The sequence below is a fragment of the Notolepis coatsorum genome (assembly GCF_963971535.1).
Source record: "Notolepis coatsorum genome assembly, chromosome: 10".
NCBI classification, from domain to species: domain Eukaryota; kingdom Metazoa; phylum Chordata; class Actinopteri; order Aulopiformes; family Paralepididae; genus Notolepis; species Notolepis coatsorum.
Genome location: NC_140174.1, coordinates 105024576 through 105039237, shown reverse-complemented (window position 1 = coordinate 105039237; position 14662 = coordinate 105024576). Strand labels below are relative to the sequence as shown.

At 41.1% G+C, this 14662-nt stretch overlaps 1 protein-coding gene across 1 annotated transcript in view; it reads right to left on the bottom strand.

Annotated features, from left to right (window-relative positions):
• Positions 1-14662, bottom strand: part of LOC311235245 (wings apart-like protein homolog) — a 150804-nt gene that overhangs the window by 110880 nt on the left and 25262 nt on the right. Inside the window, exon 4 of the mRNA XM_084322656.1 lies at positions 1565-1935. Coding sequence (XP_084178782.1) covers positions 1565-1935 — 371 coding nt within the window. The remainder of the gene's footprint in view (positions 1-1564; positions 1936-14662) is intronic.

Below are 14662 nucleotides of genomic sequence, written 5' to 3'. Positions count from 1 at the left end.
AAATACATTATATTGATGATGCAATACAGTTTTATGGCAATCAGCGCGATATAAAAAATTACAACTAGACGTACTTCTAGAAGTTACTACACGTCATCTGATGTTGACCGGATGGGCTAGGGGCCGTTTATAATTCCGTGGGCAGCATTATACCAATCATCTAATGTGGGTCAAATGTTGATAATAGCAGTTAGTATCGAAGACGGTAACGTTACACGCTGAAACTCACCCCAGTCTCCGCGCGCCGTTGGGCGATCATCGTAGAGTTGAAATCTTATCATTATGGGATGTAAATTTACCCGGTCCAACTCCAGCTTGTATAATGGTATATACGTCCAAATCATGTTGTTTATCGAGTTATTGGCAATCGATCACTGTGTAGCGTGACGAGCCAGAGTCGCGGGACCTATAGCGAGCACCCGGAAGTACTACGGACGTAGCACAACCTCTATGCCACTTCCTGTTAAAGCGATTGCGCCGATCGGCCACCAGATGGCGCTCCTGAACCGCCAGAGAGCTCAGTGGGTCCTGCTGGTGGATCTCAGGCCAGCGGAGGGGACATATGAATCTGATCGCAGATTTTTGAAATTGATATAAGGACGCTGTACAGCGTCCCCCGGCAACTTGAGCATGGCCAGCAATGACGTCAAAACACGTTTCATGGCAGTCAAAGTGTTAAAAGCCATTTTTTTACTCAAAATGTGAGTATTACCAAGTCAACTTGTGTTCTTAAAACAATGACAATAAACATAGTTTTATAATGTGGTTGTGTACTTATTTTTCTGTTAACTTATTATGGATTGAAAACTGAAAACCTTAATGCACAGTAACTGAACAATATTTTTAAGTTCTGGTAACTTATTATTATTAATTTTTTTTACAGTGTAGTCTTGCAATCAATCAAAACTTATTTACACGATATACCTCACATTCCACCCTCCATTCACATCCTGGTGTTCTCCATTAGGCCTGTAGGTGGAGCTATGACAGCACACGTACAGTACACACACCGATGGTGTGTGATGTGTCCAAAAATGTGAGTGAAATGGTCGCACTGTATGCAGCTGTTTGTCTGCATTGCATTCCGCCCCCCCCCCCCCCCAACTCAGATTTAGGGTTGATCATCATAATAATATTGTTAATAATAACAATAATGATGTAATAATGTAAAAATTATCATTAAAAATACCTGATTATGAGAAAAGAAATTACGATGCATGGAATATTGTTGAGGCACATTAGTTACAACTATATTTCAAACAGGCACTCCATGTCAAAAAGGTTGCTGACCCCTGCAATAGATGGTCCCCACAAGTAACCGTGGGTGTGTCTATTAGGCCTGTCCCCAACTAAGGATTTGTATAGTCGACTTTGATTGGCCAAAATTTGCCGATAGTCAACTGGTAGTGATTTAACTTAAATCAGACATTAAGCACCCCCCATTTGGGCTGTGGGGGGTGCTTAATGTATGATTTAATGTTTTCTTTTTTGCATTCGACTGAGATTGGCAGTCGACCACAGCTCCTTTCGACTACTGGAGGTCAGCCCTAGTGTCTATGCTGACCGTGTAGCCCACTGCTGGGCGTGCGACTCCTCTCCGTACTCCTCTCGCTCTCCTTTGGTGCCAGCCTCTCCTGGACATCCTGACTCTCCAGTCTCTCGAAGGGATCGGGAGGACTGCCCTCTGGCGTTTCCATGGCAGCCATGGCAGCAGCCCTCTTGGCCTTCCTCCATTCTTTAGCACCCTCGTCTTCATCGTCGCCGCCATCACCGTCGCTGTTGCTCATGTCGTCAAAGCCGAAGTACTTGATCTTGTAGTTGGAGGTGCCGGCGGGGTTGCCGTCTGTGACGTCGTCCTGCGGGACCTCCGTGTCGTAGAAACCAAACAGGTCCACCCTCTTGTCCTTCTTGGACTTGGTCTGAGTCGGCCGAAACCTGAGACAGACACACAAGTGTTAATTCTCATTTATACTGAAAAACATGAAAAAGCCACCAGAGCTCCAACCAGAGGCCAAGGAGCTGACCAGTAAAGGCTACCAGTAAAGCCTACCAATAATGGCTACCAGTAAAGCCTACCAGTAAATCCTACCAATAATGGCTACCAGTAAAGCCTACCAATAATGGCTACCAGTAAAGCCTACCAATAATGGCTACCAGTAAAGCCTACCAATAATGGCTACCAGTAAAGCCTACCAATAATGGCTACCAGTAAAGCCTACCAATAATGGCTACCAGTAAAGCCTACCAATAATGGCTACCAGTAAAGCCTACCAATAATGGCTACCAGTAAAGCCTACCAATAATGGCTACCAGTAAAGCCTACCAATAATGGCTACCAGTAAAGCCTACCAACCAATAATGGCTACTAGTAAAGCCTACCAATAATGGCTACTAGTAAAGCATACCAATAATGGCTACTAGTAAAGCATACCAATAATGGCTACTAGTAAAGCCTACCGGCAGTGTTAATTTTGTCAATGAAAATGATGACTAAATATGGTCGTCAACAAAGCTTTTTCCCCTGACTAAATCTAGACTAAAACAAAAAAGACAAAGATCGAGACTAAAACTGACTAAGACTAAAATGCACAGACCTGTAGTTTACTAAAACTGACTAAGACTCAAATTAAAAATAAATTAAGGTGACTAAATATATGATAACGAAAAAGGAGCATTTCACACATGACTAAGACTAAAACTATTGGTTTGATTATGTCTTATGGTGTATTTATATGGAGCACTTCTATGCTCTATATGTATATATATTATTTCTGTACAACCAGGGGTCATGTCTGCTTCACATGGGCTGTGGAAACGTTCAGTTCATTTTACTGTTTGTTATTTTAAGACTGGTGAGGGTCTTTAACTGTTTACATCTTTAACTCATTACGTTATGGGGGAGTGGGGAGTCTACATGAATCTATGATCCCAATAGAAATTAATGTGAATTTGACTGACTGTAGTGGTACATAGAATTGCATTACAAGAGAATAAAATGCCATTTTTTTCATTAACGAAAACTAGACAGAAATGTCATCAATTTTCTGCGACTAAATCTAGACTAAAACAAAAAAGACAAAATCGAGACTAAAACTGACTAAGACTAAAATGCCCAGACCTGTAGTTGACTAAAACTGACTAAACTAAAAATAAATGAAGGTGACTAAATATGATGAAAACGAAAAAGGAGCATTTGACACATGACTAAGACTAAAACAAAAATTTAAATAGCTGGCAAAATTAACACTCTACCGGTAAAGCCTACCAATAATGGCTACCAGTAAAGCCTACCAGTAAAGCCTACCGGTAAAGCCTACCAATAATGGCTACCAGTAAAGCCTACCGATAAAGCCTACCGGTAATGGCTACCAGTAAAGACTACCAGTAAAGCCTACCGGTAAAGCCTACCAATAATGGCTACCTGTAAAGCCTACCAACAAATCCTACGAGTAAAGCCTCCAGTAAAGCCTACTGGTGGAGCCTACGTGTTCCTCTCCCAAAATGTCAGGGCATGTGGGGCGACGCAACACCACAAGTATTGATCAGCCCACTCGCCTTTAGCTGCACATTACCACATTTACTTTGCTCTGGAGAAGAGACCAGCATTTCCACATTTACCTGCTCTTGGGTGGAGGAGAGACCAGCATGGAACTTGGGCATTATGGCCAACATTTGATCACAATAAAAAATGTCATATCACTCGATATCAATAATTATCTGGATATACATATTTCTGTCAAGTTTAAAGGCTATTTTTGCTGCTGAATGAAAGCTGAAGAAACCAGAAGGTTAATTGTGGTTCAGAACATGACAAACTAAGGCGGCCGGGTAGCACAGCGGACTAAGCGTCTGTCTACCACCGCAGAGACACAGGTATCGAATCCGGCTGTCAGCGGTGCCTCCAGCTTGGCCGGCCGTCATACTGACACAATTGGCGGTTTCAGCGGGAGGGAAGCCGGTGGGTGGTAATCTGGTCGTTGTAAACAGTGACTCCTACAGGTCGGTCAGGCCGCCTGCACAGCGAGGGAGGGAAATGGTGAAGGTAGTGTGACCTCCCACGCGTTACACTTCACCAATGAAAGTCTGCGCTGTCAGGTGAAAAGAGGCTGCTGGCTGTCTCCCATGTCTCGGAGGAAGCATCTGATAGACTTCAGGGATCCCTAGACCGACCAGTGGGGGGCGGCGTAAAGATTTTGACCAACCCACTTTCAGTTCCGCGTTCGGGATCCGCGATCTGATTGGCCACTGACGTTTCTCTCAGCGCCAATCGCGTTACGCCTAGTTCTCAGTGCGGTACGTTTTCAGTCACTTTCAACTGGGTTAGGGTTAGGGGCAGAACTAGGCGTAATGCGATTGGCGCTGAGAGAAACGCCAGTAGCCAATCAGATCGCGGATCCTGAATGCGGAACTGAAAGTGGGTTGGGCAAAATCTTTACGCATGGGGGATGCGCGCAACGACCAGGAAGGGGAGGGGGGAATTGGCATAACGACTCAATTGGGATGGGAGGAAAATACAGAAAAACTGGAGAAAAAGTAGATACAAAAAAATGACAAACTAGGCCTACTTGCCAAACCACAAATCTGAGGTAGAACATGAACACGAAGTCACAAACTGTATAACAATACAACTTTTATAACTGGCATTAACAATGAAAATAAATAAATAAAATCTCAATTCTGGTATTAATGAAAAATAAATTAAATCTCAAGTCTGATTAGCACACATAGCCTACTGTGTAGAGACGGTTTCAAACTGTATTTTAACACTTTGGGAGCCAAAAACATGTTAATATGTTTCTGGGCCCCGACCGTAGCGTGCCAAAAATGACTTTTTACATTTCTGGGTTGTTTTTCTTTTTTTTCGATATTTTTATTCATTATTTATCCAGGGAGCCTGTTGTTACCATAGGGCAGTGCTTCTCAAACTTTTTCTGTCAGGCCCCCCTTTGGCGGACCAAAATATTTTGCCCCCCAGCTCCCATCTCCTCACACAGCGCAGAGAACAGGCGCGCTTTCAGGGGTCGGGTTTTGATGAAATTTACCACTTCTGTCAAAACCTCATTCAGCTCAGGGCTAAGCTGTCTTGACGCTAGCGCCTCTCTGTAAATGACACAGTGCGTCCATTGCGCGTTTGGAGAGACCCCCTTGATGAGCGCCTGTAGCCCCCTCCTTTTCCCTGCCATGGCCTGCGCACCGTCAGAGCAAAAGCCCACACAGTTCTCCCATTTCAGTCCATGTTCTGTCAAGTAACTGTCAATAATTTTGAAGAGCTCATCAGCTGTCGCTCTGTTTTTGACATATTTGCAAAACAGCAGCGAAAATAGGAAATAAGCAAAGTCTTTATTGCTGTCAGTCTTTGACAAGGCAACACGCATGGCATCCTCAAGGCTCAACTTGGCCCTATATTTTGTTTTCAGAGCCGTCATGGATGAAAAGCCAGCTTCACACAGATATGTGGTGCTGAATGGTATCAACACTAGGGCTGCAACTAATGACTAATTTGGTAGTCGACTAATCTGCCGATAATTTTTTCGATTAGTCGACTAATCGAAAACCAATGTAAACAACAACAAATTTTTTTTTTTTTTTTTAATTACCTATCTTTGTGAAAGTGGCTTCTCAGCTCTGGTCCAGCTGAAGACAGAGCAGAGGAACAGATTGGACATTGAGCATGACCTCAGAGTTGCTTGTCTACCATCACCCCAGACTTTGAGACTCTTGTCAGGACCAAACAACAACATCATAACATGATGATCCCATAGCAAATTAAAATAATCACTCATGAAACATTTGAATTTGGATCTTTAAGCCACTTTAAATGAAAATGTATTTGAAGAACAATACAGCAATCACTCATAAGATAAATAAATTAAATAATACAAATTAAAGTGGAAGTGTACTTTAAATAACTTTTGTTTGCCGTGTGTGAGAGGAGTCCGTGTGTGTGTGTATGTGTGTGTGTCTTACTCTGATCGCTGTGTGAGTGAGAGGAGTGTGTGTACTGTGTAATTTGTGTCTGTGTCTTACTCTGATCGCTGTGTGAGTGAGAGTAGGGGTGGACGGTATGGTCTAAAATGTATATCACGGTATAATTTGAAGCATAGACTGTAACGGTATATATCACAGTATCAGTGTTTCTGTTCGAATAATTTTTTTTGCCTGATAGGCAGGCTATATAAAGAATGACATCCTCAAGGCATGTAGATTTATAATATTTTTACTTAAAACTAGGCTACTTTTGCGTATAAAGTCATTATATTCCAAATAAAATAAGTCCCGAGTCGAGACTCCTGCTCCCATTGACATCAGGGACCCTGATGTAGGGACCCTGATGTAAACAAGACGAAAGTCTTTCTCTGGTCTGCATCCCCTTAACAATTGTGTGTATTGAGCTGTACTGTATTGTACCCATTCTGCAATCTGTTAATAAAGTTTTCAATCAATCAATCAATCAATCAATTGCAAACAGCGGGGCTGGATTTTGCTAGAAGCATATGTAGCTGCAGAGCCGCAGAGCGAATTGAATTGAATAAGAATTGAGACAAAGGTGCCACTCATCCTCAGCTTTAAGAATTGACAATTGTGTCAACAAATTGACTCATGTGTCAACAAATTGACACATGTGTCAACAAATTGACACACAAAACTGAACTGAAACTGAAACTTGCTGTGCCCCGCAGTGATATGTGTTTATTATGAAATGACAATTGCGTGTTGACACGCCCACTGCGCGAAGCCTCCTAAATAACTTTTTCCAGTTTGCACATATCTATTATCTATGACTAATTCTATCTATTTTTAGGGGCAAATGCGATTGAAATAGTCACGCTGTGGTTACATGACGTCATTGCTATTTTAGAGCTGCTGTACCGGTTACACGGTATAGTCAAAATCCATACCGTAGAGCAAATTAATACCGTTTATACCGTATACCGTTTATACTGTCCACCCCTAAGTGAGAGGTGTGTACTGTGTAATTTGTGTATGTGTGTGTGTCTTACTCTGATCGCTGTGTGTGAGTGAGAGGAGTGTGAATGTGTGTGTGTCTTACTCTGATCGCTGTGTGTGAGTGAGAGGAGTGTGAATGTGTGTGTGTCTTACTCTGATCGCTGTGTGTGAGTGAGAGGAGTGTGTATGTGTGTGTGTCTTACTCTGATCGCTGTGTGTGAGTGAGAGGAGTGTGTATGTGTGTGTCTTACTCTGATCGCTGTGTGTGAGTGAGAGGAGTGCGTGTGTAATGTATTGTGTGTCTAGTCTGATCATCATCTCCTGCAGGGGAACAATGTTTTCAATGTCCAAAATTTGCTATGGGATCATCATGTTATGATGTTGTCTGGAACCCTGAGAAGCCACTCTCACAAAGATAGGTAGTGCACAAAAAAAAAAAAAAAAAAAAAATATATATATATATAATTTTTTTTTTTTTTTATGACTAATCGACGCAACAATTTCTCGTCGACGATTTTTTATAATCGACATCGTCGATTATGTCGACTAATCGTTGCAGCCCTAATCAACACCGTAACTGCTGCATCATGAGATACTTGGTAGTTGGTACTCAGCACCACACTCTGAAACTAGCTCTCCAGTTGGTATCAGATGAGATTTCAATGAGTTCTTCCAAGAGTTTGGATGGAGATGTGTCAGGAAGCTTTGTCTCAATGTTGTCTGTAAAAAATTTTTATCCAGAGTAACTTGGTGATCCTTTTGTGTTTTGTTAAATAATGATTTTCAGATTTTGAGAAATGGTCAAACTTATCCAAATATGGTATTTTCATGGAGAACAGTGCAGCTGCAACAGATAGCACTTTAGTGATAATTTTCTGTAATCAAATATATATATATATATTTTTTTTTATAAATCTCAAGGCCCCCCCCGTCATGCCTCTGCGCCCCCACACTTTGAGAAACACTGCCATAGGGAATTAGTCTGAGGTCGCCAAAGTGCAATACCGGCCGAATCCAGCTAGTGCTGCAGTCGGTATCGAGCACCCTTTGAAACCTTGCATCTAATCAGTTGGGCAATTAACTTTTACAAGGGGCCACATGAGAAACCTGAACTGTGTTGGAGGGCCGAACCAATGATAACTTGAACTTAATTCTGCTCAATATTCATTATCTCCCATTGTAAAAATGTACCGCAGGCCGGACACGGAAGCCCAAAGGGCCGGAAGTGGCCTGTGGGCCGTAATTGCCCAGGTCATTAGATTCTAATGGGTCAGATTGAGAAGAATCAAATGCTGCCGATGCATGATGTGTGGTGGATTATGTTGGCGACACGATGGACATCAATACTTGGAATTGCGATCAGATAATTAGAATATTGGAATATACGCCCCAAATTTGTACGAAGAGGATTTCTTCACTACACTAACCAATGCAATGTTAGACATTCCCGATTACTCATTTATAATAGGTGCGGATTTTAATGCCATCTGGAACCCAAGGATGGACAAATCTTACCTCGCCTTTTCCAGCGAACAAAAGAATTCATCTAAGGCATTAAAGGATTGGTCGAAGATTACAGGTGTAAATGACTTATGGCGATTACTTAATCCCACGACCCGAAAGTACTCTTGTCGATCTGCGAGACATAATACATTATCCAGAATAGATTATGTCTTTGCATCACAGAGACTATTTGATAATTATGAAGTGGAAATGATACCCAACGCACTATCAGATCACTGTTATTTACTCCTTAAAGGTACATTTGGTATACTATCCTCCCGAGCCCCAAGATGGCGATTTAACTCGATGCTGCTTAATAACAAGGAATTCATTACACAACTCAAAGAAGCTCTTATAGTATTCCAACGGGAGAATGCAAACTCGGTGCAAGACCCCAGAATATTATGGATGTCGGTAAAGGGAATGATCAAAGATTTCACGGATAGCTTTTCCTCCAAAATGCGCAAGAATCAATGGACAAAACTGGCTGAGCTGGAAACGCTTTACTCAACGTTATTTAATTCTCTAAAATACAACAACTCAACTCGACTAGAGAATCAAGTTAACGTACTAAAAATAGAGATCAATGTCATATACAGACAACAATCGGAAATACAAATACGCAGCACAAGACAACAGCAGTACTCCCAAGGTTCTAAACCTAGTCACCTATTAGCCATGCGATTAAGAATTAATGCAAACTTTGCAGATATAACTACCATTAGAGCACAACAAGTACTTGAAACAGACCCTGTAAAAATAAACGATACATTCAAAGAATTCTACTCCGACTTATATAAATCAGAAACGACCTTCGATCAAAACAAAATGGACACATATCTTAATCAAATTATTCTCCCTAAACTTTCAGAGGATGACGCTAAACAGTTAGAAACACCGATCACACTAGAGGAACTCAAGAAGGCCATAACCGCAATGCAAAGTGGTAAGGCTCCTGGAAGAGACGGTATCCCATCAGAAATGTACCTTTCTTGTTGGGACATAATTGGACCCTTATTACTAAATATGATCTTATACTCAGTCAAGGATGGGAACTTCCATAAGGACCTGGAAAATGACTTTGATTGGCAAGGAGCCTGGGCAAATGTCCGACTTACATCAAGGAACCCGGATCATCAACAAATCAATCTTAACTATATTCACAGGATATACTTGACTCTAGGGCTGACCTTCGAAGCTTTTTTTGGCAATCGAAGCTTCGGGGCCGAGCTTCGATTTTAATTCGAAGCTTCGGAAGAAAAAAAAGAAATAAAAAAAAAATTCATATTTTTTTTTTTTTTTATCTTATGTTGTGGGACTTGTACAGCACTTTCGTAAACTTTGTTGTTTTTAAATGTGCTCTATAAATAAAGTGGGTTGGATTAATTAATTAAGTAGCCCCTTTCGTGACTGTGACGCATCCAACAAGGTTTCACTCGGCTGTGTGATTTAATTCAAGGTGGATCGCTGTTGTCGTTTGAACAACTTCAGATTTCATGGGAACTACCAATCCCCCAAATCAAGAATGTTTAAGATGAATGAAGTAAGATTTTGATTATTTGAAATATGGCCTGTGTAGACTAAACTATGCACAGAATTATGTCAGTCTACACGGTCCGGATTCTACATGGTCCGGCAATGTTGACCTTGTAGACTCCACTACAGACTAATTATCAGTGAATGTTCATGCATTTTTAAGAAGGGCAACTTCCACAAAAAAACAAAGAACTCACCAAAACATCTCAGTAGCACCTTATCTAAATGTTATATTTCATATATGGAGATTCATATTTATTTATGTATTGCATGCATTTCTACATTTTATTTCCTATTTTGTTTATTCATTCCAGTATCTTTCTTTCTTACGTGTGGAATTCTACAAGGCGCGCGCACACACACACACACACACACACACTTACATTTAGTCATTTAGCTGACGCTTTTATCCAAAGCGACTTACAAGTTCTGTACGACAAGACAGCAAGAAGGGTACAACTCTATCAGCTGAGTAACAATGTTCATCAAAGTGTTGCGTGTTACAGTGTAGGTTAGTTTATTAGGACAAGTGCATGACAGTAAGGTTAGTCACGGTTAGATTTTTTTTTTTTTTTTTTTATCATTTCAGATAATGGTTGAAGAAGTCTTTAGTCGACGGCGAAAGATTGGACGGGATTCGGCTGTCCTAACTGGGATGGGTAGTTCACACACACACACACACACACACACAAATCGAAGTAAAAAAAAAAAAAAAAAATGATTTTTTTTTTTTTTTTTTTAAACTTCGCTTTTTTTTTTTATGTTCGAAGCTTGTGCCATCGAACGAAGCTTCGAAGCTTCGAAGTATTTAAGACAGCCCTACTTGACTCCTATAAGACTGTGCAGAATGGGGCTTAAACAAGACTCCAAATGCTCCCAATGTACAAATGGGGACGAAGGGACATTTATGCACATGTATTGGGACTGCCCACCAGTTAAGGCATTCTGGAAAGATGTGACCCAACAACTATCAAAACTTGTATCTTGGAATATACCAGTACACCCCTCTGTATTACTATTGAATGATGTTTTTGAGTTTGCAGTAAATCCACAGCTAAAGAGATTGGTTTTATCGGGTATCACAGTGAACTGATCGCATCACGCTGGTTTCAACCGGAAAAAATGTGCAGGAAGGTTTGGTCTCTTACATATCTCGATGTGATTTATCAAGAAATATCTACAGCAAGAATTCTGGGTCTCAATGAATCCAAAATGTCAATGTGGTTAGAAGTGGTGGAGAGAATAAAAGCTAGCTTATAATGGTAGTGTCTGGTTAGGTGCGAGGGATAGTGGAGGTACTTCCCAAGGTGGGGTCCGGGAGGGGGGGGTTCGAGCATATGTGTGTAGGTTTTTAGATAACAGGTATTAGGGGTATATCTTATATAAGACAATTAACTAAAATGTGATCTCATTGGATGTGCTCTGACAATTAATGCTTGTATATCTTATCATGTGTTGTCATGTTTGTTCTTTTTGGGGTACATCCTAGTCAAGGTAAGGGCTATATGATATCAATCTTGCGTTGATCCAAGCATGTCTTCACCTCGATCCAAACGTGTGTGTGTGTGTGTGTGTAACGTTAGTCCACAACGTATGCCATTGGTGGAGATCAAAGCATAAAAAAACTACCCCCCCCCCCCTTTCATGCATTCATGATGAAACATAATAGAAACGAGAATAATAGCGGGTCCAGGCAAGAAACGGCAACGGTTATAGTATAATACACGCATAAGGCGATTCCTCAGCATTTCAGGAATTACCCCAGACCGATCTAAAAACACTTATATTCACCACGGTATAACGCGTGAATTTATGCTCTTTTTTGCATCTTGACCGGAAGAAAGTCACTGTCATGACCATAGTATTGTATCCATACTTAGCTATAATATTAGGGGTGTAACGATTCGCCCTCACAACGATTAGATTCGATTACGATTATTCAGGCAACGATTCAATGCATCATGAAATCTCTTCATTTGACCACGATTCGATTCGATACATTTTCTATCAGTTAATTCCCCAAAATAAATTGAATACACAAATGTGGCTGGGGGAACTGATTCACTCAGCATGAATGGACTATAGGTCAATAAAAACAATACAAAAAAAACATTTTTATTTTTTTAGATTATAATCAATTCTAACATTTTCAAATCGATGCAGTTGAATCGTCACATTAACACTATGATCGCCGGGGACGAGTTAAGACGTCATTCCTAGCCATGCTCATTCTGCCGAAGACGCCGTAACTCGTATTTGATGTCAATATTTCAAAAATCTGTGATCGAAATCATATTTCCCCTCCGGAGCCCTGAGATGTACTGGTGTAAATCAACTGAGAGTGTGTAAATCACTAATAGAACAAGAACGCGCTTGTGTAGTGCTCCTTGAATGAGATCACAACACACACACACCATTGCATTAATCAGGAGGACAAGAAACTCTGCATACCTTTGTTTCACAATGAAAAGTGCTTTATAAATTAAATTAATTATTATTATTGTAAATAACCCCATGAAAGGTTTATTATTTTTATGGGTAATTACCTGCTTCATATTTGTGATGTTACTGGTTTCAGGGTGTGCCTAAAGTGATCAATGTGTTGGGCCGTTTATAGAGATCTATGCCAATTAATGTTTATGTATATCCGGGACTTTTATTATAAGAATTGAGAGGCCTACTACGGTATTTGTATATGTGACCTTTATTTTGAAAACCGTGTTGCGACGCAACCTTGTTTATGTTTGCGCCTTTGACAGTGAAATGTTCAGTTCAACTGAGCTCGAAGGAAAGACTGTAATCAAAAAGGTTTAATTGACCCGTATGAGGCTCTTACGGTAGGACTTTGTTTATAGAAGAGGAATGTAATACTATGCAAAACGAGAAATAATTGATGATTTTACCAGCAGTAAGTTGCAAGCCACTTTCATACGGGGAACTGTGACAATTATTAGTATTATCTTATTTGCATATTGTCTCATTATTAGATAGATAGGTTGATACTTATTAAGTAGACGGTATTGAAAAACGTCCTAATAGTGGGCTACTCACCTAACGTTAGAAGTGTGTCCCCGCCAATCATCACTGCCAGATCCGACTTAATTTCACCGGCTATGGTCTCTTATCATCTCTCCACATCGGACGTGGTTGTCATAAGATGGAGACCACTAGCCTAAACTAAAATGTATCAGCAATAGTAGTAATCATGGATTATCGTCATAGTTCTTGTAATCTTCAATCAAGTCAACTGTAAGTAATGCTTGAGAGTAGCTAGCTAACGTTATACAACACCAAGGGACAGCCATGTACCAAGCACTGGCTGGACGTTATATGAGCTGAATAGCTTTGTATATGGACAGGAAAAGAAGAAGGCTCCTTTCTGGGTTTGCACTCGTCCATCGTGTTCTCATGTCTCAGGCTCTCTCCTGCATGACCTCCCAGTCCGTGTTTTACTCAGGGCTGACCAGAGTAAAACACCAGTACACCAGCTGTATAACACACTCACAGTCTACCCTAACAGCTGTATTAAAACAACACACTCAGCCTACCCTAGCAGCTGTATAACACACTCACAGCCTACCCTAACAGCTGTATTAAAACAACACACTCAGCCTACCCTAACAGCTGTATTAAAACAACACACTCACAGCCTACCCTAGCAGCTGTATAACACACTCACAGCCTACCCTAACAGCTGTATTAAAACAACACACTCAGCCTACCCTAACAGCTGTATTAAAACAACACACTCACAGCCTACCCTAACAGCTGTATAACACACTCACAGCTAGGCCTGCCACGATAACAAATTTTGCTGGGCGATTAATTGCCCCCGAAAATATCGTGATAGGCGATATTATTGCGACCGGTTAGAGAATTTTTTTTTGAGAAATTTATTTCCCAAAACTTTTATTTTGAAGCCCACCGCTCCGTCTTTTCCGGTGTTTTAGACTTTTATTTTGAAGCCCACCGACCGGACCGGAAGTATTGTTGTGATTATCCTAGCTTGCTGATGCTGCTGGTAGATCGACATGCTGCTGGTAGACTGGGGCCAGCTAACGTTAGCTTGCTGATGCTACTACTACTTCGACATGCTGCTAATGGGCTGGGGCCAGCTAACGTTAGCTTGCTGATGCTGCTGGTAGATCGACATGCTGCTAGTGGACTGGGGCCAGCTAACGTTAGCTTGCTGATGCTACTAGTAGATCGACATGAGCTAATGATAAAACAAATGTTGAGATTGTTGGTGAACAACTAACTTTAAGTTAGTTTTAACGTTAGCTACTAACGTTAAAACGCTAACGTTACACTACAAATAACGCTACTTGGTTAAAAGGAGCAACACTATTGGGAAATGTAGTTAAGCTATGTGGTGTTGCCCCACGGAGCTCCTGTGCTGTGCTCTCTGCTCTGTAGTAAAGCCAGCGGCCCGCCTCCCAACACGGACAGTGACTGACAAGGGGCACTGGTTCCGCCTCATTAAAACAAACGCGCAAATAGCAATTAATCGCGCCCGTCAAAATCATTGCATTAATTTTTATTATCGCGGCAATTAATCGATTTATTGCTTATCGCGGCAGGCCTACTCACAGCCTACCCTAGCAGCTGTATAACACACTCACAGCCTACCCTAACAGCTGTATTTAAACAACACACTCACAGCCTACCCTAACAG